The sequence below is a fragment of the Natator depressus genome, chromosome 3 (assembly GCF_965152275.1).
Source record: "Natator depressus isolate rNatDep1 chromosome 3, rNatDep2.hap1, whole genome shotgun sequence".
In the NCBI taxonomy this organism is placed as follows: domain Eukaryota; kingdom Metazoa; phylum Chordata; order Testudines; family Cheloniidae; genus Natator; species Natator depressus.
Genome location: NC_134236.1, coordinates 33,874,143 through 33,899,590, shown reverse-complemented (window position 1 = coordinate 33,899,590; position 25,448 = coordinate 33,874,143). Strand labels below are relative to the sequence as shown.

The 25,448-nt window shown below is 40.1% G+C and overlaps 1 protein-coding gene across 1 annotated transcript in view; it reads right to left on the bottom strand.

The window, feature by feature from the left end:
• Positions 1-16,698: 16,698 nt before the first annotated feature.
• Positions 16,699-25,448, bottom strand: part of MBOAT2 (membrane bound glycerophospholipid O-acyltransferase 2) — a 219,634-nt gene continuing 210,884 nt past the window's right edge. Inside the window, exon 13 of the mRNA XM_074947686.1 lies at positions 16,699-24,072. Within this exon, the coding sequence (XP_074803787.1) occupies positions 23,847-24,072 (226 nt within the window). The 3' untranslated portion in view covers positions 16,699-23,846. The remainder of the gene's footprint in view (positions 24,073-25,448) is intronic.

The window sequence follows — 25,448 nt, the reverse complement described above, 5'->3', positions numbered from 1 at the left end:
GTTTCTAGGTATGATACTGATAATTTTTCATACCTGGCTGAGCTTCTCAGCATAACTGCTCCCTGTCTGCCTCTCCTCAAGAACAACAACAGACAGACAAAAGGGGATTCTTGTTTCAATTTTAAAAAGTTCTAGCCTTCCCATTCGCTCTTTTGGCCAGGTGCCCACTCACTTCCTTTTACCTGTGCATAGCAGTGAGACTTTTTAACTGCTTGCAGTAGAGCAATTGGAGAACAGCTACTAAGAGGGATTTTATAGCTACTGGCTGGGTGTCCATAAAAGGGAGCTTCGCACCCCCCCCCATTTATCACACTCACCAACCTAGTGAGGAGGGCTTTAAACTACGTTCAGAGCAGGCAGGTGTCAAAAGCCCACAGGTACTTATAAAAAGGTAACCTTAACAGAGGGTTAAATTCAGTGCCTGATGTACGCTTCTCAAAACAATTGTTGTATGTCCAACTCACCAAAGGGAGGAAGGAAACGGGGAGGCCAAAAGAAAGACTTTAAAGACACCCTCAAGAAAAAAAAACAAGAGATTGGCTTCAAAACCACACACTGGGAGACAGTAGCCCAATATAGGGATAACTGGTGAAGACGTCAGAGAAGGAACGCCCACCTTTGAGGAAAATCACCTTGTCCTGGTCACAGAAAAATGCTTGGAAAAAAAAGGGGGGGAACAGAAGGCTGTCACAGCAATCGTGGCCCAACCCTGACTTCCAACATCACCTGCAATGTCTGCAAATGAGCCTGCGGCTCAAGGATCGGACTCCTCAGTCAGCAAAGGACCCATAAAAAATAAAATCTGTGAAAGAGATCATCCTCAACCTCAAGGGATCAACGACGGCAGGGACTGCAAAGTACTCCACTTAGGAAGGAACAATCAATTGCACACATACAAAATAGGAAATGATTGCCTAGGAAGGAGTACTGCAGAAAGGGATCTGGGGTCATGGCGGATCACAAGCTATATATGAGTCAACAGTATAACATTGTTGCAAAAAAACCCAGCATTCTAGGATGTATTAACAGGAGTGTTGTAAGCAAGACACAAGAAGTAATTCTTCCGCTCTACTGCGTGCTGATTAGGTCTCAGCTGGAGTATTGTGTTCAGTTCTGCTGCCACATTTCAGGAAAGATGTGAACAAATAGGAGAAAGTCCGGAGAAGAGCAACAAAAATTATCAAAGGTCTAGAAAATATAACCTATGAGGGGAGATTGAAAAAACTGGATTTGTTTAGTCTGAAGAAGAGAAGACTTTAAAGGGAACATAACAGTTTTCAAGTACATAAAAGATTGTTATAAGGAGAAGGGAGAAAAATTGTTCTCCTTAACCATTAAGGATAGGACAAGAAGCAATGGGCTTAAATTACAGCAAAGGAGGTTTGGGTTGGACATTAGGAAAACCTTCCTAACTGTCAGGGTGATTAAGCACTGGAATTAATTGCCTAGAGAGGCTCTGGTGTTACCCCAAAATTTGAATTTAAGGCATCCCAACACTGGACTGCCTATAAGGAGCTAAATCTACCATTACTTTCTTTGAGGAGTAAGTGGGGTCTATTATCAATTGTTTCTTGATATCTTCCTTTACTACATATGGGCCAACATCAATTGATTCAGGTTTAGATATCCAAAGAACAGTAAAAATATAATTAATTTGAAGGCCCATAATTCTCTATGTTCCACTTCACACCTTTTTGTTATGTTCATATTACCTTCACACCAATAGTGAATTAAAAGTTGGCCTCTACTTTCTTCCGTATACTTACTGGTTTTTATTATATGCGTATACCAAGGTACCTGAAACTTTAATTGCTTCCGAAATGTAACTTCGGTTTGTAATTTACATTGAATATCTATTTTACTAATTCCTTCTCATGGATCAATGATCTGAAATTTAGTTTCCGTTTTATTAATAAGATTATACCATTGTATGATTGATATCATTAATAAGATTATGATACCATTGTATATTATGATACCATTGTGTATGATATCACTGTTTTTTTACTTTTTGCAATCCATGTAGGTACATACCATGCTATAATAGCACATGAAGAATTCTGGTCTGGAGGTATTGTAAGATTATATGAGCATGCGATTTTTATAGATCCACCTATCACTGCACTTTGCCATTGCCCAGTTTTCCCCATATTTTACCTACATTATCAGTAGCTTCTCAATTGCATCTTGAGGATTTTGATGGCAAAGTATGGTAAACCGAGTGGGTCATTAAATGTCCTTGTCCTTGAAAGGCATAGGTAATAGAACATTTATGAGCATCATAATACATAATAAGTGTTTTACCTTTCTGATTCTGTGCACCAGACTTTATAATCCCCATGGTCCCCATTATAATCGTACAGATACAGACAGACATCATCTTCCTTTCCAAATGCAAACAGATGGATGTCATACCAAAAGGACTAAAGGTAAAAAATCCATTACAATCTACATATCACATAGACTATGCTGAGAGATTGTGCCACACACTCTCAAAGAAACTGCGAAACCACCTGATCAACATCCTATACAGCAAACAGAAAAAGATTAAGAATGAGCTCTCAAAACTGGTACTCTCATAAAAAAACAACCTTCCACACAAACTTCCTCATGGATAGATTTTATACAAACTAGACAAGCCATTTACAACACAAACTTTGCTTGTCTACAAAGGAAAAAGGACACTAAACTATCTAAACTGTTACAAGCCACAAGAAGCCACAAGAGTAGTTCCCTTAACCCAACCAACAATATTGTTAATCTTTCCAGCTAATATTGTTACTCTTAGCCCGGCAGAAAAGACTGTCCTATCTTGGGGCCTCTCCTTTTGTCCCTCCAGGGTCACAAACATGATACAGTTCTGTGGTGACCTAGAATCCTACTTTCGACGTCTCCGACTCAAAGAATATTTCCAATTGAACAAACTAAGCCACAGAATCCTTCCTACCAACTCTACAAAAATAAGGATTCGGACTCCTCCTGAAGGTCAAACAACAGACTGGACTTGTACATAGAGTGCTTCTGTCGGACGTGCATGGGCTGAAATTGTGGAAAAGCAGCATCACTTGCCCCAAAACCTCAGCCGTGCTGAACACAACGCCATCCACAGCCTCAGGAACAACTCTGACATCATAATCAAAAAGGCTGACAAAGGAGGTGCTGTTGTCATCATGAATAAGTTGGAATATGAACAAGAGGCTGCTAGGCAGCTCTACACATTCTACAGGCCATTATCCTCTGAACCCACTAAGGATTACCAAAAAAAACTACACCATCTGCTCAAGAAACTCCCTGAAAAAGCACGGGAACAGATCTGTGCTGACACATGCCTAGAACCCCGACCAGGGGTATTCTGTTTGCTATCCAAGATCCATAAACCTGGAAATTCTGGACACCCCATCATCTCAGGCATTGGCACCCTAACAGCAGGATTGTCTGGCTATGTGGACTCTCTCCTCAGGCCCTACGCTACCATCACTCCCAGCTATCTTCGGGACACCACTGACTTCCTGAGGAAACTACAATCCATCGGTGATCTTCCGGAAAATACCATCCTGGCCACTACGGATGTAGAAGCCCTCTACACCAACATTCCACACAAAGATAGACTACAAGCTATCAGGAACAGTATCCCCGATAATGTCATGGCAAAGCTGGTGGCTGAACTTTGTGACTTTGTCCTCACCCACAATTATTTCACATTTGGGGACAATATATACCTTCAAGTCAGCGGCACTGCTATGGGTACCCACATGGCCCCACATTATGCCAACATTTTTATGGCTGACTTGAACAACGCTTCCTTAGCTCTTGTCCCCTAACGCCCCTACTCTACTTGAGCTACATTGATGACATCTTCATCATTTGGAGCCATGGAAAAGAAGCCCTTGAGGAATTCCACCATGATTTCAACAATTTCCATCCCACCATCAACCTCAGCCTAGACTAATCCACACAAGTGGTCCATTTCCTGGACACTACTGTGCTAATAAGCAATGGTCACATAAACACCACCCTATACCGGAAACCTACTGACTGCTATACTTACCTACATGCCTCCAGCTTCCATCCAGGAGACACCATGCGATCCATTGTCTACAGCCAAGCTCTAAGATACAACCGCATTTGCTCCAATCCCTCAGACAGAGACAAACACCTACAAGATCTCTATCAAGCATTCTTAAAACTACAATACCCACCTGCTGAAGTGAAAAAACAGATTGACAGAGCCAGAAGAGTACCCAGAAGTCACCTACTACAGGACAGGTCCAACAAAGAAAATAACAGAATGCCACTAGCTGTCACCTTCAGCCCCCAACTAAAACCTCTCCAGTGCATCATCAAAGCTTTACAACCTGTAGGGAGCCAGGGTGGCTCCCCTCCGAACCAGAGGGTAAAGAGCCACCCTTTCAGCCTGAGTGGGCGGGGCCAGGCCAAGCTTCCGCCAATCCCTGGAAGGGGAAGGGTGGGACAGGAAGTACAAAGGGCGGGGCCCTCTGCCCAGTGAAGAGAGCACCAGGGAGAGAGACAGACACAGGCTGCTCCCTCGCGATCCTGCTGCTGACCCGGCGAAGCCCTGGGCAAGGAGGAGCCTGACCGGGAGGAAGGCCTGTGGCAACCAGGGCTGCCAGCCGCTGAATACCCAGAGGACCTGGAGGGGCCTGACTGCAGCCTGGGCCAGCGTGAGTCCGATACCAAGGGGGAGCGGGAGTGGCCCGCAGCGGAATACCCGAACGAGATGGAGGGACCGGAGTGGCCGCAGCGGCATACTTGGACAAGATGGAGGGACTGGAGCTGCCCGCAGCGGAATACCCGGAGGAGATGGAGAGACCGGAGTGACCCGCCTGAGAGACCGGGTAGGAAGTAGCCCAGGGGCTGAACTACACAGTGGGGTGCGTGTGTTTGGTCAGCGGGCGCGGATGGCCCTGCTGACCCAGTGGCGGGACTTTCGCCTCCCGCCACTGTCAGGGCCCTGAGCTGGAACGCAGTGGAGTTGGGTGGGCCTGCGTTCCCCTACCCCGGCGCTCCCCGGCCTGAGGGGCGCGCTACGGACTCTTGCCGGCGCTCCCCGGCCTGAGGGGCGCGCTACGGACTCTTGCCGGCGCTCCCCGGCCTGAGGGGCGCGCTACGGACTCCGGCCGGCACACCTTCCCCGCTAATTCCCCAACGCCCGGAAGGTGTGGCTGAGGCCTGCCATGGAGACCATAGCTCTCCATCGCCCCTAGGGGCTCGGAGGACCGACCGACACCTGTCACACAACCTATCCTAAAAAATGATCCCTCACTCTCACAGATCTTGAGAGATAGATCAATCCTTGCTTACAGACAGCCCCCCAACCTGAAGCAAATGCTCACCAGCAACCACACACCACACAACAAAAACACTAACCCAGGAACCTATCCTTGCAACAAAACCTGATGCCATATCTGACCACATATTTATTCAAGTGACACCATCATAGGACCTAATCACATTAGCCACGCCATCAGGGGCTCATTCACCTGCACATCTACCAATGTGATATATGCCATCAAGTGCCAGCAATGCCCCTCTGCCATGTACATTGGCCAAACCAGACAGTCTCTACGCAAAAGAATAAATGGACACAAATCTGACATCAGGAATCATAACATTCAAAAACTGGTAGGAGAACACTTTAACCTCTCTGGCCACTCAGTAAAAGAATTAAGGGTGGCAATTTTCCAACAGAAAAGCTTCGAAAACAGACTCCAATGAGAAACGGCTGAGCTTGAATTAATATGCACACTAGATACCATTAACTTGGGTTTGAATAGAGACTGGGAGTGGCTGGGTCATTACACATATTGAATCTATTTCCCTATGTTAAGTATCCTCACATCTTCTTGTCAACTATCTAAATGGGCCATCTTGATTATCACTCCGAAAGTTTTTTTCTCCTGCTGATAATAGCGCATCTTAATTAATTAGCCTCTTACAGTTTGTATGGCAACTTCCACCTTCTCTGTATGTGTATATATATATATATATATATACACACTATCTTCTTACTGTGTGTTCCATTCTATGCATCCGATGAAGTGGGCTGTAGCCCATAAAAGCTTATGCTCTAATAAATTTGTTCGTCTCTAAGGTGCCACAAGTAGTCCTGTTCTTCTTATAATCATTATTACTCTGAGCTTATTTTTTTTGAATTGTAAAAGCATACTCTTGAATACTATTGACATTAGCCATTTTATTGGATTTGATCCAACGTATAGTTTTCGTATCTGAATCTACTGTTGTTTTTTGAACCTATCAAGAGATTTGGTGAGCTTGCAATCATTTTTAATCCTTCTATTAGTGCACACTCCCACAGTCCAACTCTTAATGCTCTACCGTGTATTGTACCTATCCCTTCCTGAGATTTCTATGTACATTCTGAGGGTTGTGGTAAATTTTTGTCACATCTTTGGGCCATTACATTTCCTTTGCCTTGAGCATCAAATAAAATATTGTACTTATGGGCATCATCAGTAATAAGCGTTCTACCAATATGATTTTGTGCAATGAATTCTATAATTTGGACAGGTCCCATTACCACTTTTATCACCCTTGGCTTATTTTCTATTCTTGGAATTGTAAAAACACATTCCTCAATATTATTGGCAACAGCTTCATTATTGAGATGGGACTTGGCCCACTATTGTAATAACAAACTTTTCAAAAATAACTTTTAATAACAATCGCTTTTCTTAAAATCTATTATTTACATTATACTTATCCTACCTATATCTATTTTAATCCAATTATTAATTATGTTGTTTTAATTCTAATATGTATTAAAGCACATCTTAACTAATCACATTATACTATCTTAATACACATTACTGACTAATACAGACAATATACATATTATAACATACAACTTTGTAATTTAAAAAAACAAAAGCAAAAACAGCTGTATTCCACCGTGCCCTGTGTCCCACGTCAATACAACAATTTAACATCCTTATCACATCTATTCCTATGATCCCATAGGACGTCACTCCATGGTCCATCAGACTGAGGTGGACATTAGTTAATTGCCATGCTCCTATGGTGATCGAGATGGGCTGGGTCAAAATCATGGGGACTTGTTCTCTTATTGTCCCCAGGATCATGTATATATCCTGAGATGCATAGTACCTTAAATCAAAGTTTATTGTGGTGTTCAATATAGAAATGCTTGACCCTGTGTCCAGGTAACATAACATTCCGACACCTATCTCTGCTGCATTGAAAACAATTGAACTAAGGGTCTTCCAGATGGGTTAAGATACAGTCGAGAAATCAACGCCTGGCCTAGATTCTCTTCCTCTCCCTTGTCTGTATCTATGCCACTATCCTCGCCGTTTTCCCTTCTTCTTCCATTAAATCTAATAATTCTTCTTTTTCCATTTCAAGTAAGTCCAATATTTCCTCTTCATTTGCCTCTGGGAGATTCTGGAACCAATTGCCCGCCATTTTCTCCTGTCTTTCTCACTTCTTTTCTTTCTTTCTTTTCTACCTTTCTCTCTTTTTTACTTGTTATTTTCCTTTTTCCCTATTTATTTGAAACAAAAAGTATTCTTATTATTTTTAATTTATGTATTTATACTATTACTTGTTATAACTTTTTCCATTCCTATCACTTGTCATATTGTCTACATAATCTTTTTCTAGTCTTACTGCTATCATTAAACTTATTCCATCTTTATAGTTACTATTATTATTGCAAAACTTAATACTTACAAACTTTATCTACTATATCAGCTGTTCTCAAGGTTTAACAACCCAAGGACTCCCATTTTTATTTTAAAATTTTGGGGACCCCCAATCCTCCCCCCACCCAGTCCTTGCTCTGCCCCTTCTCTGAGGCCCCACCTGTGCTCACTCTATCCCCCCTCCTATGTGGCTCGCTGTCCCCCACCCTCACTCACTTTCACAGGCTGGGGCAGGGGTTTGGGGTGCAGGAGGTGGGTGCGGGCTCTGGGACAGAATTTGGGTGCAGGAGGGGGTTTGGGGTGCGGGCTCTGGGAGTTTGGGGTGCGGAGTCTGGGCTGAGGCAGGGGGGTTGGTTGGGGTGCAGGAGGGAGTGAGGGGGGTGGGCTCCCACCGGGTGGCACTAAACTCTGGCAGCTCCCGAAAGCGACTGGCACATCCCTCTGGCTGCGTCTCCTAGGCAGGGGTCCGGGGGGTCTCCGTGCGCTTCCCCTGCACACAAGAACTGCCCTCGCATCTCCCATTGGCCAGGAACTGTGGCCAATGGGATCTGTGGAGTCGGCGCTAGTTGCAGGGGCAGGATGCAGAGACCTCCTGCCACCCCCCCTGCCCAAGGCTGCAGGGATGTGCCAGCCACTACCGGGAGTGGCATGGAGCCAGGGCAGGTAGGAAGCCTGCCTTAGCTCCATTGCGCCACTGGACTTTTAGCGTGCAGGAGTTGAGGGAGGGGAGAAGTTGATCAGCAGGGCCCCTGGGGAATCCTCAGGGACCCCCAGGCGTCCATGGATGCCAATTTGAGAAACAGTGTACTACATGCTTATTTATTCATTTCTCTTAAAAGTATTGTTCTACTCACCTGCATTCCACAGTACTTTTACATTTATATCAATCATACAATTCAATTTTTTTATTATATCTATTCCCATAAGCCTTCTATTGTTGACTCCCATGTTTGCCAAATCTTACATTCTCTTTCCATCTAATACCTAGGTTGATAGATAGAAGAATACTTAAAGGAATGGATATCTGTTCTCCCAATAGTCCTGTAAGCATATACATGTCTCCTGACATATATCATGTAATATCTATATCTATCACTGTATTAATGAAATTAATGACCTAATATCCATATAACAAAGTGTTTCAATCTCTGCTTCAATTACTTGAATGGGGTCAAATGGTCCAGATATATCACAGATACAATTAATGGAGAGATTCCTTCCTCTCTGGGCTTATAGATGCCACTTTCTTCATCATCTGTTGCATCTGCCTATGCTAGTTTTATAAATTCATCTACTGGCATATCTAGATCTCTTCGTAATCCATCAGATTTCCCATTTCCTCTTCATTCATATCTGGCACTTCCCCAAACCATGCTGCCATTTTATTTATCTGTTCTATTCTTCCCTTTTCTTTCTCTATCAAGTAATAAAAATAAAAAAAAATACTATGTACATATATACCTATACATTTTTATTTTACCTATTTTTATACTACTGCCCATAAAATATTTCTTTCTAAGTCTATTGAGCATTGTAGTGCCGTAAGAATAACCATTCCCATTATTCCAAGATTATCTCCTAGATTTTTGACTCCAGAACATATACCATATACTGTCACATTTCCCACCTTAACTATTAATGGTGTTACCCCAAAATCTCTGTTATAGAGTAATAAGGAGGTGACATATAAATAACAGGTTCGACTGCTACCAGCATCTATCAACTGGGAGAGTTAGAAATCTGTGTGCCTCCCACCCGTGCTGCATTGAAATAAAGGATAGAGAGAATATAACCTTAAACAGAAAGAAAATTTATTAAAGGGTAGTTACAGCTGGGGAGGAAGAACCACTAAGGGGATTATTACAAATATCCAAGAACAGATTCCAGCAAGGGCATAAAGCCCAGACCCTTAAACCATCCCTTGGTTAAACTATTAAGTGCCCAAAAAACAATTACTGTCTCTCTTTCACTGCAGATGGAGATCACCAGCAACTGATGGACCCTCTTAGAATCTCAGGAACATCAGAGGATCTGGCTGTCTACCACCGAAGCAGGAGATAAACAGATCTGGGCTGATGGCAAAGTCTTCACTGGATCCTTTGATGGAATACAGGAATCAGATATCAGGTAAGTATCAAAGTCCTTGGCAGGTGTTAGTAGCTGAAGTCTTGATCTGATGCCCACGCAAAGAAACTGGACTTGGCTGTCTAGATGGTGGACAACCCCTGTGTCATCACTGACAGTTCCTTATATGCTCTCTGTAGTGTGAATTCCTGAGGCATATTCTGTCAGACACTGACCCCAACTGGTTCCAGCAAGCTCTCAGTCCCTCAAGTTATGGCGAGAAACAGAGTTTTGGAGGGAAAATGCCATGAAGATAGGATACCAAGATGGAATTCAAACCTTTCTTGCCACATGCACCATCTTGAATTCTTAGACTCCATTTTGAATTGCAGCAACATTTATCATAGTACATGACAAAAGTATAACCATACACCAATAACACCTTACATATCCCCTCCTTGACAGATGTGACCACCTTTGTCAAGGTTCCTCCCCCACTCTGAACTCTAGGGTACAGATGTGGGGACCTGCATGAAAAACCTCCTAAGCTTATCTTTACCAGCTTAGGTCAAAACTTCCCCAAGGTACAAAATATTCCACCCTTTTGACCTTGGATTGGCCGCTACCACCACCAAACAAATACTGGTTACTGGGGAAGAGCTGTTTGGACACGTCTTTCTCCCCCAAAATACTTCCCAAAACCTTGCACCCCACTTCCTGGACAAGGTTTGGTAAAAAGCCTCACCAATTTGCCTAGGTGACTACAGACCCAGACCCTTGGATCTTAAGAACAATGAACAATCCTCCCAACACTTGCACCCCCCTTTTCCAGGGAAATGTTGGATAAAAAGCCTCACCAATTTGCATAGGTGACCACAGACCCAAACCCTTGGATCTGAGAACAATGAAAAAGCATTCAGTTTTCTTACAAAAAGACTTTTAATAGAAATAGAAGTAAATAGAAATAAAAAAAAATCCCCCCTGTAAAGTCAGGATGGTAGATACCTTACAGGGTAATTAGATTCAAAACATAGAGAACCCCTCTAGGCAAAAACCTTAAGTTACAAAAAGATACACAGACAGAAATAGTTATTCTATTCAGCACAATTCTTTTCTCAGCCATTTAAAGAAATCATAATCTAACACATACCTAGCTAGATTACTTACTAAAAGTTCTAAGGCTTCATTCCTGGTCTATCCCCGGCAAAGACAAAATATAGACAGACACACATACCCTTTGTTTCTCTCCCTCCTCCCAGCTTTTGAAAGTATCTTGTCTCCTCATTGGTCATTTTGGTCAGGTGCCAGCGAGGTTACCTTTAGCTTCTTAACCCTTTACAGGTGAGAGGAGATTTCCTCTGGCCAGGAGGGATTTTAAAGGGGTTTACCCTTCCCTTTATATTTATGACAACCTTTAATAAGCATCTGACATTATTGTTACATCAATACCATTGAACATCCCCCCCATAATGTGGTTATGCAGGTTGACATATTACAAAAAGGCATTACTGTAGAATCTTTAGATTTCTTTTTACACACATACACAGATATAATTACTAGGTATACAATTATAACCAGCTGTATGAGTAATATTATTACAATTGGATGGAACATGATTTCCCAAGCCTTTTTATATTCACCCAATCTAGCTGTAAAAAGATCTTCCCACCAATAGAACGATTTGGCTTTATCACCAATTCTTTTTAACACCTTTGTGATTTGACCCACAGAATGATGTACAGTGAGTAAGGTGTGAACTCCTTGAGCCTGAAGCTGCTTTAGATGATAAACCATATCCTTGTGGTGCATTAAATGTTGTAATGCTTGGAAGTTTGCTCATATATGAATAGGTGGAAGATGGTCATAGATCGAGTAAGATGCCATTGTGTTCTGCACTTCCACTTCTGACAGAGTAATATTTATATCACAGGCCATCACAGAAAAGACTGCACATAAACATATATTATCTCCTGCATCGTGTCCTATGTGATAAAAACCATTAATTAACACATTTTTACATAAAATTCTTACACACAGACGGTGACAATTAACAACCATTCTAGTGGAATTTTGAAAATACGTAGGATGGTGGAGCTGGTAATTACATTTTCCTTCATGGGGATCTAAACATATACGAGTTTCCTTCCATACTCCAGTGGTACAGGTAAAACCCAATTTGTCTTGCTCCACACAAGCTTGTAAGTTTAAAGAATAATATTGCTCTCCTCTTCCGTGTACCCATTTGGTATTTTCCATAGGCATCATTAGGGAACTGATCACAAACATTCGCAAAGGAATCAGGGAGTGAATTCTTTTCCTCCTTGGAATTCTTTAAATTAAGTACGTATGCCACAATAGTCTCATTAGCATGGTCATAGGTGAAATTCACCATTTTCCACCATTGCTGCTTTTCTTTTTCAAATTTGGTGGCATTAGACCAGATAATGTATTTAATTTCCTGTGGCACTATAGCATTAAAACCATTCTTGAGTATAGCCTTTGCAATATCGAGAAGCAATTGCTGTACTTGCATAGTGCCTCTGTTAGATTAGACTGCAGTTTGTCCAGTGGTCCTATAATCTCAAAGTGGTCCATTTCTTGCACTTCTAACCATGCTGGTAATGTATTAGCAATATTAAATTCTAACTCACCCAAGTCATGTGTTTTAGTAGCTAATGCCAATCTTGTTTCATGCTGCCAAATTTTCCATCCCTGGTGTTTTCCTTTCTACACCAATTTTTTTATCTCTGGATCTTTTTTTTTGTAATGCTACTTAATTGATCTGTTCTATTTTCTTTTCTTCTATTTTAGCTATTGGGACCAATTGGAATTTTGGCTGCCATGCTATCCCCTCCTTGGCTCTTTCTTTAGCCTGTTCATCTGCCTTCTCATTCCATTGAGCTCCTTCAACATTCTTCCAGTGGGCTTTTACCTTGCCCATTAATACAGGCTGTGTTCTTTGTTGTGCTAAATCCCAAAAATAAGCTAACTTTTCAACATGAGTGATGGGTTTACAATCTGCTGATTTCATGCCCCTCTGGCCACAATGGGCCATTCTCAATACCCATTCAGAATCTGTAAAAATAGCCACAGTTTCATCCACTGATGTATTTTCCAGTGCCACTGCTACAATTTCAGCAGCTTGTGCTGAATGAGGTGAGCATTGTCCCTGAAAAAATTTTAATCAGATATTCTTACACTGCATATCCAGTATATGGTTTACCATTCTTGTAAAAGCTAGAACCATCCACAAACCAAATTACATCTACTGTATCTATGACTTCGTTTAAGATTGCTCCACCTTGGAACAATATAGGTCCTTCGGGAGGAATTTCTGGTAAGGGACACTCATGTTCTTCCCCTTCAGTTATAAGACCATAAGGAACTGGTGATAAACTTGGGACCTTCAATAAAGCTAACGTCCATTTTGCTAATCTAAGGTTAGAAACATGTCCATCATGAATCTTTCCTGTTAATACATATCTCACAGGAGAATGGGATGTTTTAAGAAGCACTAGGGATAGTCCTACTAAATATTCCCAAAGTTGTAAAGCCCAAACTAAGGCTAATACCTCTTTTTCACAAGGAGTGAATCCTTGTTCTACTCCATTCAGGATCTTAGAGGCATATGCTACTGCATCACATTGTTGGCTCATTTTCAATTTATGATCCATTATAACCTCAGATCCTGTTTAGCAGTACTACTGCCTAGCCAGTTATTCCCCATTTTGTAGTTGTGCATTTGATTTTTCCTTCCTAATGAAATATACTTTGCACTTATCTTTACTGAATTTCATCTGGTCAATTTCATATAAATTCTCCAATTTGTAAAGGTCACTTCAAATTCTATTCCCATCCTCCAAAGTGCTTGCAACCCCTTCAAGCTTGGTGTCATGTCCAAATACTCTCCACTCTATTACCAAGTTATTAATGAAAATACTGAATAGTACTGGACCCAGGACTGGAAGATCTGACATGTGCCCCCAATTTGACAGCAAATGATTGATAACTACTCTTTTAAGTAGTCTTTTGACCAGTTTTGCACATACCTTATAATAATTTCATTTAGACCATACTTCCCAAGTTTGTTTACAAGAATGTTATGCGACTGTGTCAAAAGCCTACTAAAAAAAATCAAGATACTTCTTCATGTCTACTGTTTCCCTCCTATCCACTAGTCCAGGAACCCTGTGAAGGAAGGACATTAGATTGGTTTAGCAAGACTGGTTTTTGACAGATCCATGCTGGCTATTCCTTATAATCCTATTACCCTCTAGGTGTTTACAAATTAAACAAATAGGTCTGCCTACAAATATATAAGCTAAGTCCTGTGTTCCTATGCCTGTAGTTGGACTTCATTATGTCTAAGTTGGAAACAGTATGCCTTTGGGGAGTATCAGTGGTTCTGCTCATTTTGTACAACAGTATATATTGGCAAAGACCAACATTTGTCCAAATCTGCTTTAAATATTATTGTTAGCCAACAAGGACAAGGTAAGTCCTACTACCAGAGCAAAAACTGCTGAAGCTCTGATGCATTTGAGATGCATTTTAACAATCCTATTTCTTTGGGGTGGGTGAACCAAATAAATAGTTTGGGTTGTTGCATATTCAGGAATGTATCCACCTCGGTGGGTTGAGAGGGAGATTTCAAAGTTTTGTGAGAGTGTCATCCAACTAGTCACTGGCTGGATTTGGAGCAGCCTTACAAAATTCTGCTCACCCACTCATTGTTTGGGGTAATTACTATACACACACACAAATATATTTACATGTCTGTAAAATTATTTTTTAGAGCAGAGGTGGGTGAACTACGGCCTGTGGGCCACATCTGGCCTGTTGGACCATCCTGCCTGGCCCTTGAGCTCCCGGCTGGGGAGGCTAGCCCCTGGCCCCTCCCCTGCTGTCCTCCCTCCCCCGCAGCCTCAGCTCATCATGCCGCCAACGCACTGGGTGGCAGGGCTGCGAGCTCCTGCCAGGCAGTGCGGCGGTGTGGCTGCTCTGGCCAGGTAGCGCAGCTGCCAGTCCTGCTGCTCTGAGTGGCATGGTAAGGGGGCAAGGAGCCAGGGGGTTGGATAAGGGGCAGGAGGTTCTGGGGGGCATTCAGAGAACAGGGGGCAGTTGGATGGGGTGGAGGTTGGGGGGCGGTCAGGGGACAGGGAGGTTGGATAGGTGTGGGAGTCCCAGGGGGCCTGTCAGGGAACAGGGGGATTGGATAGGTGTGGGAATCCAGGGGGTCGGGCAGGGGTGTGGATAGGGGTCAGGGCAGTCAGGGGACAGGGAGCGGGGGGGGCGGTCAAGGGACAAGGAGCTGGGGGGTGGATGGGTCTGCGGTTCTGAGGGGGGCAGTCAGGTGGTGGGAAGTGGGAGGGGGCAGATAGGGGGCAGGGGCCAGTCTGTTTGGGGAGGGACAGACTTCCCTACCCAGCCCTCCATACAGTTTCGGAACCCCGATGTGGCCCTCAGGCCAAAAAGTTTGCCCACCCCTGGTTTAGAGAGAGAAGGTGGGTGAGGTATTATCTTTTATTGGACCAACTTCTGCTGGTGAGAGACAAGCTTTCAAGCTTACACAGAGCTCTTCCTCACGTCTGGGAAACTTACTTGGTGTCACAGCTAACTTACGGAACAAGTTATTTAGCACAAGTAGTTAACACACATTGTAAGATCCAGTGTTGTTGTAGCTGTGTTGATCCCAGGATATTAAATGACAAAGTGGGTGAAGTAATATCTTTTATTGGACTAATTTCTGTTCATAAGAGAAGCTTTTTTTCAAGTTTACACAGAGCTCTTCTTCAGGTAAGTTTCCCACATCTGAAGAATAGTTCTGTGTAAGCTCGAAAACTTCTCTCTCCCTACAGAAGTTGGTTCAATAAAATATATTACCTCACCCACCTTGTCTCTCAAATACTGTAAGAGACCATTCTAGGTGAAGTGACCAGTTAACACCTCTGCAGTCACAGGGGAGGAGGCTAGTGTGTTACAGATTGTTGTAATGAGCCATAAATCCAGTGAGTTAATTCAAGAGCACAGTGATTGTCTTATTTCACCCACATGTGAAGGATATTTCACTTTACTATGGGTCCAACATATCTACAACAATACAGTTTTTTGTGGGGTCATTTTCACTAATCCCCACACAGCAAATGACTGGTCAGTTGATTTTGTGCCTAGTAAATTTTCATAACAGCTTTGCAAAGTCGATTTAGGCTCAGTCATGTAGCTCAAGTATTTAGAAGTCATCCCTAACTCATTTGGGCTTTTTCACTATTGTGAAATTTACACAGACACCATAAAAACAAAATTTTTATATATAAATATTATATATATACACACACAGCGTTCCTTTCTTCTCTGCCTGTTACTGTGATCCTGCTACCAGGATCTAGTCATGTACCATGTCCAGTCAGTGCTGCCTGAATCACTTTGCCATTACCTCCTCTTGAAGGATACACAGACACTCGGTGAAAAAACTCAGTTCTTTCTCACTATTACTGTGAGGCTGGTGTTGATGCCATCCTAACTACACTGGCCATCATAGCTCACATTTTACCCCCTATTAGTTCCATTATAGTTTTTTTTCCTTATCCCATATTCCTAAAATCGATAACCCTTAATATTCAGTTTGAATTAAATTATTTGGAGGCTCTTCATCCATCCCTACTATTCCTTAATTATTATTTTTAACATTGTTAGATAGTCTAACTATAGTGTTGAGTAGTTCAGGTATCAGAGGTCTGATCCTCTGGTGAAGAAAACATTTCTTTTTTAGCAAAGGGTCTACTTAGCTTCTTAGATCTCATGGTTTGCTGCAATGCACTGAATAATTTTACTACTTAGCAGTTATTTAAGACACCAATGAAATTAGCAGAACAAATTCAAGGTTTCTTTAAACTACTGTTTAATCAGATTTTAAAGACACAAATTAGAAAACATTTATATGCAAGTTAAAAACATCTTTAAAACATAACAGCTTGCTACCTGTGCAGCAATGCTGAGACAAATTAGAAATGAGTAATTATTAAAATATCACATCACAGTGTAACTAACACAGTGGTATTTTAATTTACCATACACCAAGATCTAGGTTTATGGATCTGTTGAAAAATAACAATTTTTTAAAAATATATATTTTGGAATAATAAAAATGAAATTCACGGACAATGCATTATATTCTGAACCAGAAAAGGCAAGTTGAGGAATACTCGTAACTATCCATTTTTAGGCCTATTTTCTCAACTCTATGTTTAGGTATTTGGGTGCATAACTACGTCTGCACTGAGGTAAATAATATACCTTTGAATGTGTAACCAAGACAGGAAAGAACTAAATTTCATATTTTAGATTCTTAAATTGAATAATTTATTACAACATCTTATATTGTTTGAATAATGCTATGTTCACCCATCTTGACTTAAACTAGTTTCCATTCAGTACATTTGGAATTTTCTTTTCTAACTGATCTAGAATACTCTTGAGGTCTGGAATTTAAAAATAACTACCTAGTCACTACTAAATCATATTACACCATTTGTCACTCTAAGACATGTCAGAAGACTCTTCATAGAAATAGTCAATATCACTGGACAAGAAAATGTGTATGAAATGAGAAACTTGTTAATTAAAAAAAGTTAAGAGAACTAAAACACATAAAAAGGCAAAAAAGAAACATGTAGGCAAATATCCTTTTCTTTAACCCATTGTGACAAAATGTTGCTGCACCATTGATATGCAATGCCATAGTGTTTTGAGATTTCCAGTACTGGGCACTCTGTTTCATTAAGCTGTGATTGTAATTAGTTGGACATACAAACCCTTTTCAGGGTTTGGAGGAAAGAGAATTAAAATCATAACCCTGGATGAACCAACGGTGTCTGCTCACATTGTAAATTTTGGTAAGAACTCTACCATGAATCCAAGTTGGGTGATTCTTCCTGACTCAGTCTAGTTCCCATGCCAGGTCAATATCTCAGTGAATGAAATCTATTTCTCCAAAATCTCCTTTCCTTATTCACTTCCCTTCTCTGATGGAGCAATTGGAAAAGGTCCATCTGAAAGCAGCCCTACGTTGTTTTCCATTCAAATAATTTGGCAATGGGAAGTCAAATTTTGTGTTCAAAGACTGGCTGTAGGCAATCTTTAAGTGGAGATTGTTTTGAAACTTCAGCTGAGACCTTTACTTTGCATTTGGATTCTGGCTTAACAGTTATATTTTCACTTTAGGATACTGGTCAGGAGATCATTTTTGCCACAGCCCAGTCGAGTCCTTTCATACATTTTATTCAGACCTTAATGTGACTGACATTCTGAGGTTTAATTTATCTTTTCTTTGAAGTAACAGCATAAAAACAGAACTTAATTCAGTGGTGTATGATATATGATCCGAGGGGACAAACTAGTTTTGTGTAAATAGTTATACAGACACTTACATATGGTTATGCACACCACAGACCATAACAGTTTCTCGGTCCAGAGTGTTGCATTTTCACAATTTTATAAGGATATACATAATAAATTATGAAAACATGTCATTTTTTAATTTTTAAAATACTAAACCAGGCCTAATCCATTGAAGACTAATAGCCTGGAGAAAGATACAAGAGGATGAACTGACCAACTTACTGGTACATTTATTTGCTTACTTTTGCACACTTCTGTAACCAAAATGCTTCCAAAAGAATTTTTAAAATATTGTTAAAGGGAATACAAATAGGCTTGAAATGCAGGTTTTGGTAACCAAAGAAATACAAAAATCTAATCTGAAATCTATGAAATTAAAGTATTAAAAAGTAATTTTAGTTTACTTTATTAATCATCCCCTTCAGTTTCTTTGTTTGAAACACCACATCATTGGGGAAGGCCCCAATTTAGCCGTGTACTTAAGTACCTACTTAAGTTCATCCTTATTCAGCACAGAACTTATGCACATTCTTCATCTCAAACAAACAGTTATTAAGTCCCATTGACTTCAGTTAGATTTAAGCACATACCTAAGTGCTGTGCTGAATAAGGATGGGGTTAAGGACATATCTGAGGCTAAACATGTACTTAAATGCTGTATTCAAATGGAATATTAATGCATGAGAACTATGGATGTAAAATATTTTCCATTAAATCTGAAAACTTCACATTTCATTGTGATTTTGTAAAATTGGTTAATTTTCAATAAAAAAGGCAACATTTCAATTTTTCATTTGAGAACACATCTATTTTTAGGAAAAACTTTGAAGTTTTCAAAGCTGATTTCACATAACCCCAATGAGAATTAGAAACATTAAACAGACCAGGGTAGTTACAAAGCAAAGTTTAACAAACATTGTAATTGTTGATGAGGAAATTACATTATACTTTTAAACTTCTTTATGTTTTAATCTAAGGCCAGGTTTTTAAAGTTAGATGTAGGTCCATATTCAGATACTTGCATGCACACATGGAGAAGAGGTAGCCATATGTGTATGCTGATATACAGTTTGCACACACGGGGTAAAATTTTGGCCCCAATAAAGTCAATGGGAGTTTTGCCATTGACTTCAAAGAGACCAGGATTTCACCCATGATATCTTAGTACCTAGGTTTGTCTTTACTTAACAGTTGTACCACTGTAACTATATCAGTATTATTAATATGGTATAATTCTCTCCCCAGGGTGGATGCACTTCAATTGATATAAAGGATTTTATACTGGTATGGCTTATTCGCCTAAGGGCAGAGGAATAAACTACTGTGTTATAAGCACTTTTATATAAACTAGCAGTATAATGGAGTTCACACTAGGTGTTACCATATATGTATTTTGGTAAAATAGCCACACTCTTAACCAAAATGCTTATACAAAATCTGTGTGTAGACCAGGGCACATGCAATTATTTATATGTACCTCTCTTTGAACATCTTCTCTCTTAAGATGTTATTTGAAACAGACAAGACTATTTTTTAAAGAAAATATCTTTTCACATGTCCCTTTAAAAAAACTTTACCTGTGCAGAAATCTTGTATGATAAGTGTCCATTGAAGGAATGTCTATGGCTGAATAAAACAGGATTTATATATATTTTTAAAACTAACAGATCTTTCACTCTAGTGACAGTAGTAGGCACCACTCAAAGTATTCTTCTTTATATTTCTTTTCTTCAATGAATGCATAAAAAGTGTAAAATATTAAAAATAATTAGTGAACAGTTACTATGAGGGATACTACATTTAAAAATGTGCATTAGCTCTTCATTAAGTGCCCAGAAGAACTGTCCTCAATATGCAACTGTCTACAAAGCACCATAACATTACAAACAAGGATGAGTTATATTTAGCCCTCATAAAAATGTTTAATTGGAATCCAATATAATCCTTCATCTAATGTGTATAGGAGATGGTAAATAAAATGAGACTGAATATTTAAAAGCAGGTGACTTTTGTATCTGATAAACTTCAAATTTCTTCTTAAAGATTAAAATATCACTAAAATAGTCATCTAAAATGATTACATAAGCCTTTAAAGTGAAATCCTGTACTTAAATATTTCTTATCTGAATAATCTTTAAATAATTAAATTTACTGAAGGCTGGTCTTGAACTTAATTCACAAACAGAATTTGGTGCAGTATTTTTAATTTGTTATAGCAAAGTAAATAACAAAAAGCAGAGAAAGCAACAGTATAAAGCATGAAGGCTGAAGGCTGCCCTGAGATAAACATACACAACTCCCATTGCAATCAATAGGAGGTATTCTCATCTCAGAGCAGAATTTGGCCCTATGTATTTTCATGTTCACAAATGAGCATATTACAAAGAGATAAAATTCTGAGGGTACTAATTCTACCCAAGACTAATGAGATTCATTATCTTTTGTTTCTTATGCAGCAATGGTAACATCTGTGGAATTTCAAAATTCCAAATTGGAATCAAGAGTGATAAATATGACATTAAATGCAGAAGCAGACAGCTATATCCAATTTAAAGCTAGGAATCTTGCAGATAGTGCTCAACTGGTGCATGTACATAGTTGCTTAACTATCTATACTCCCTCATATCCAAGTATTAAATGATACTGTATCTATGCCAATTCCCCAGGAAGGCAAGGGCCAGCACAAATTGTATTTGCATCAGAAGCCTGCTTAATTCTGTGAGTGCTTTCTTCTACAGGATATTCACTCTTGTTACTGCAAATGCACAACTAATGGCAAATGTCTTTTTAAATGTAATGATGTCTACTGGCGTGCATACCAAAAGAAAATACCAGATTACTAAGGGAGAAGGAGACATTTTGGTTTGAGGCTACCAAATAAAGATTGTATTGCATTGGCATCCTGGCAAATCTGTTTGCATATGTAGTGCTTATACATGTAGATATGTATATGAAGTGCCAGATTAGACTCTATGCCATTTGGGAGGGGGCCCGGGTTCTGAAGGAGAGGACCCAGCTCAATAACAACAGAAAGGGACAAACCAAAAGAAGCTGAGAAGTGTGTACAATGTTGACTAGTCTCCTGTTTAGTCTGATATCCTTTCAGAAAGAAAAAATGCAAGCGATGTTACAGATTTATGGCTAAGATCCGTACCTGCTTTTGTGTGGAATAAGATAGATCAACCTGCCCTTAGCCATATACAATGTGAAAAGATAGATGTGTTTGGGAAAAACAAGGTATGATAACCACAGCCCAGTGGATGGAGTGGTCTGTTTGCATAACCATGGTAGGAGTTTACAAATCTGTTCATTTTCTTTTAAGGGTGATCATTTTCAATTACACGGACTGCCAGTATCCAAGCCATTTTTGAAGTGCAGAGTTAACTGCTCTCTCAGGGTATGTCTATACTGCAATACGACCCATGGGTTAGCTCTGGCTGGCTCAGATCAGCTCACTCGGGCTTGCAGGTCTCAGGCTGCAGGACTATAAAATTGCAGTGCACATGTTCAGGCTTTGGCATCCTCACCCGTGAAGGGGTCTCAGAGCCCAGGCTCCAGCCTGACTCCGAATGTCTACACTGCAATTTTATAGCCCACAGCCTGAGCCCCCTGAGTTGGAGTCACCTGACCCATGCCAGCCAGGGGTCTTATATTGCAGTGTTGATATACCCTGAGACGCTGCAAGGGGGGAGGGTCTCAGAGCCTGCACTCCAGTCCAAGCTCGAACACCCACACTGCTATTTTTAGCCCTGTAGCCTGAGCCCCAGGAGTCTGAGTCAGCTGATCTGGGCTCAGACTCGATGCCATGGGGTTTTTAACGTAGTGTAGACATATCCAGGGTATATTCAGTTCTGCCTAGCTGTGTGGATTCATAGATTTGTGCTAATATTCACATATAAGAGAAGCTTGTCTTCATCTTCCTTGGCATTTTAGGAAGAGTGCCAAAACCCAGATGCTGAACTTTCCAAGCAAGAAAAACATAATTCTGACCCAGCTCAAGAGTAGGTTCTGTGGAAACTGAGCTGAAGAAGCCTTCTGACATTTAGATGACGAGAAGACTATATTTTTTCTTGTTAGTGTCCCTAAAAGCTGAAAACTGCCTTTTTTGTACTCATTCACAATATTCAGTCAACTAATGTTGGAAGATGCACAACCAAGAAGTTTTTAGGATCCAAAATATAAATCAAGAAATTTATTACTCACCTCATTTGCCTGTTGTTTGATAATAAGTTTCATTACTGTTGCTCTGGCATTTTTTGTACAAGTTTCAAAGTTAAAACAACATGTGGATAAACACAGTTTGCATTTACTAAAAATCATATGAAAATAATACAGAATATAAGCAAATAAAAACATAGCCCTTTAAACACATTTTTTCTCTAGCAGAGGCCATTACCACAATAAATGGTCTGTTACAGATATTATCACATTACTTCCTTGATATAATTTCAAAATGAAATATCAGTCTCACATTCCCAAACATTGCTTTCTCCCATAATCTTACCTAAAAGTGTAGTGTGAATTCTGCATCTGAAATCTTAATTAAAAAAAAAAAAAAAAGCTTTTCTTAAAGCCCGCAGGCATTTTGGGGTGAAGGGCCATGGATTATCAAGATAAAGCATACAGTGCCCGGCTGACATATGATTTCATCTTTTGTTGAGTTACAACCTCAAGGTAATCTTGTTATATTTATTTGATATGGTAAGCACCTTCAACTAACCGCTTTATGTTTGAGAAACTTCAGAGGGGCTTCTTAAAGATTAAAAAGTCACTATTTGTAAAATGTTTAAGTGCTAGAATAAGGAACTCCGGTAGCTGAGGGTAAGAAGCACTTTCACTGAAAGCCTGGTGGCTTGCACAGTGTCTTCATCTGTATTCTACTATGGCTGCCATTTTGTCTCTAGCTTCGAAGTCCACTTAGTGTTTTTAAAAACAACAAAATAAAATAAACCTAGAACAGAGCTAATAGCCCTGGCAAAAAAGGTGAATCTTTAGTTTTAAAAAAATCCTTTCAGAAGGGCTCTTTGTAATTAGACTCTCTTTATCAAACTAAGCTATAATTTGGCATTGGTAACGTTTACAGTTCCGCAACATACTGTAATAGTTTGAGATCTAAGAAAACCCTCCAAATACTGAGATGTTTATTGCAATACCTTTTAAAAGATTCACAACCTTTCAACAGTTTCCCATTTCATAGTCCTGTCTTTTTTTAAAACAGCACCCAACATTATACAGTTTCCACATAATATTAAACATGAAATTACCACTTAGAAACAATATTTCAGTAGATAGAGGGTTTAAGGCAAGTCATTCATTTGGAAAAGTTAATTTCCATGTGTTAATTTAGACTGACACAGCTGTTTTCCACCCCATCAGTGCCTTGGGATACACAACGTACATTGAGCAAAGGGGCACACACCTGACCCTATGGACATACGTTGTAAGTCCTGAGTGCCCATTGAAATAATGGTAATATTTTCATATAAGGCATGACCCACAGGGACATGGCATAGGAGGGGTTAATTTGCTTTGTTTCCAGTCTTACTATTGTATATGATATTCCCTAGGCAACAGCATTCTTTTCTTACTAAACACCTTTGCAAACAAATACAAACCCCTTTAAAAGGTGCTAAAAATGGGTTTTGAAAACATACAAAATATATTCATCATAGTATTTCCCAATCATTGCTTTAGTGCTGGATATCTGCAGGTTATTTCTCGTTTCTGATTGAAACTATTATTTGTTGTGGAATAACTGTTCTGTCCCAAAACATTTTCTTCTTCTTCTAGTTTTTTGGGCCATGAGGACTTGATGCTTTCCTGTTCTATACTTCCTTTTTGAGTTCTTTTCAATGGCAATATCAACAACACTAAGATGCAGGCAATGTGAAGACAGAAATACCAGGAGCTAAACAAAGAAGAAGAAGAAAAAAAATCATTAATCAGAACTTTGGCCACTATTATAGCTACTTTAAATACCTGACTGCCCTTACATAGGCAGTTTGCCGCATATATGATCTTTAGCAGCAAGGCATCAACATTTCCACTAGCATTCTTTCAAATACCTTTTATTGTACTGGAGAGTAGAGTGGGAATCAACAAGAAGTGAACTCTCTCCCAGTATATTTACTGCTAGAATGTAAAATAGACAATTCTGGACTATAAACAGCTCCAAGGTAAAATGCCACATTTACCATAGCAAAATTTAATTTTTTGGTGACCCCCGCACTCTGCTATAAGCTGTAATGGACATAACCCAGCTTTGTAGTCACACATGCCATTGGGTATTTTGGAAGTATGATATATTTTGATGTATTCCATACTCTGGCCTGTCTCCCAAGATCTGTGAGAGTAACAACAAAAAAAGTAACAGAATGTCACTAGCCATCACCTTCAGCCCCCAACTAAAACCTCTCCAGCGCATCATCAAGGATCTACAACCTATCCTGAAGGACGATCCCATACTCTCGCAGATCTTGGGAGACAGGCCAGTCCTCGCTTATAGACAGCCCCCCAACCTGAAGCAAATACTCACCAGCAACCACACACCACACAACAAAAACACTAACCCAGGAACCTATCCTTGCAACAAAGCCTGATGCCAACTCTGTCCACATATCTACTCAAGGGACACCATCATAGGACCTAATCACATCAGCCACATAATCAGGGGCTTGTTCACTTGCACATCTACCAATGTGATATATGCCATCATGTGCCAGCAATGCCCCTCTGCCATATACATTGGCCAGACCAGACAGTCTCTACGCAAAAGAATAAATGGACATAAATCAGACGTCAAGAATTATAACATTCAAAAACCAGTCGGAGAATACTTCAACCTCCCTGGACACTCAATTACAGACCTAAAAGTCGCAATCCTTCAACAAAAAAGGATTTTTTTGTTGCAAAAACAGACTCCAACGAGAAACTGCAGAACTGGAATTAATTTGCAAACTGGACACCATTAAATTATGCTTGAATAAAGACTGGGAGTGGATGAGTCATTACACAAACTAAAAACTATTTCCTCATGCTAATTTTTCCCCTACTGTTACTCACACCTTCTTGTCAACTGTTTGAAATGGGCCATCCTGATTATCACTACAAAAGTTTTTTTTCTCCTATTGATAATAGCCCATCTTAATTGATGAGTCTCGTTAGGGTTGGTATGGCAACACCCATTTTTTCATATTCTCTGTATATGTATATCTTCTTACTGTATTTTCCACTGCATGCATCTGATGAAGTGGGTTTTAGCCCATGAAACTTATGCTCAAATAA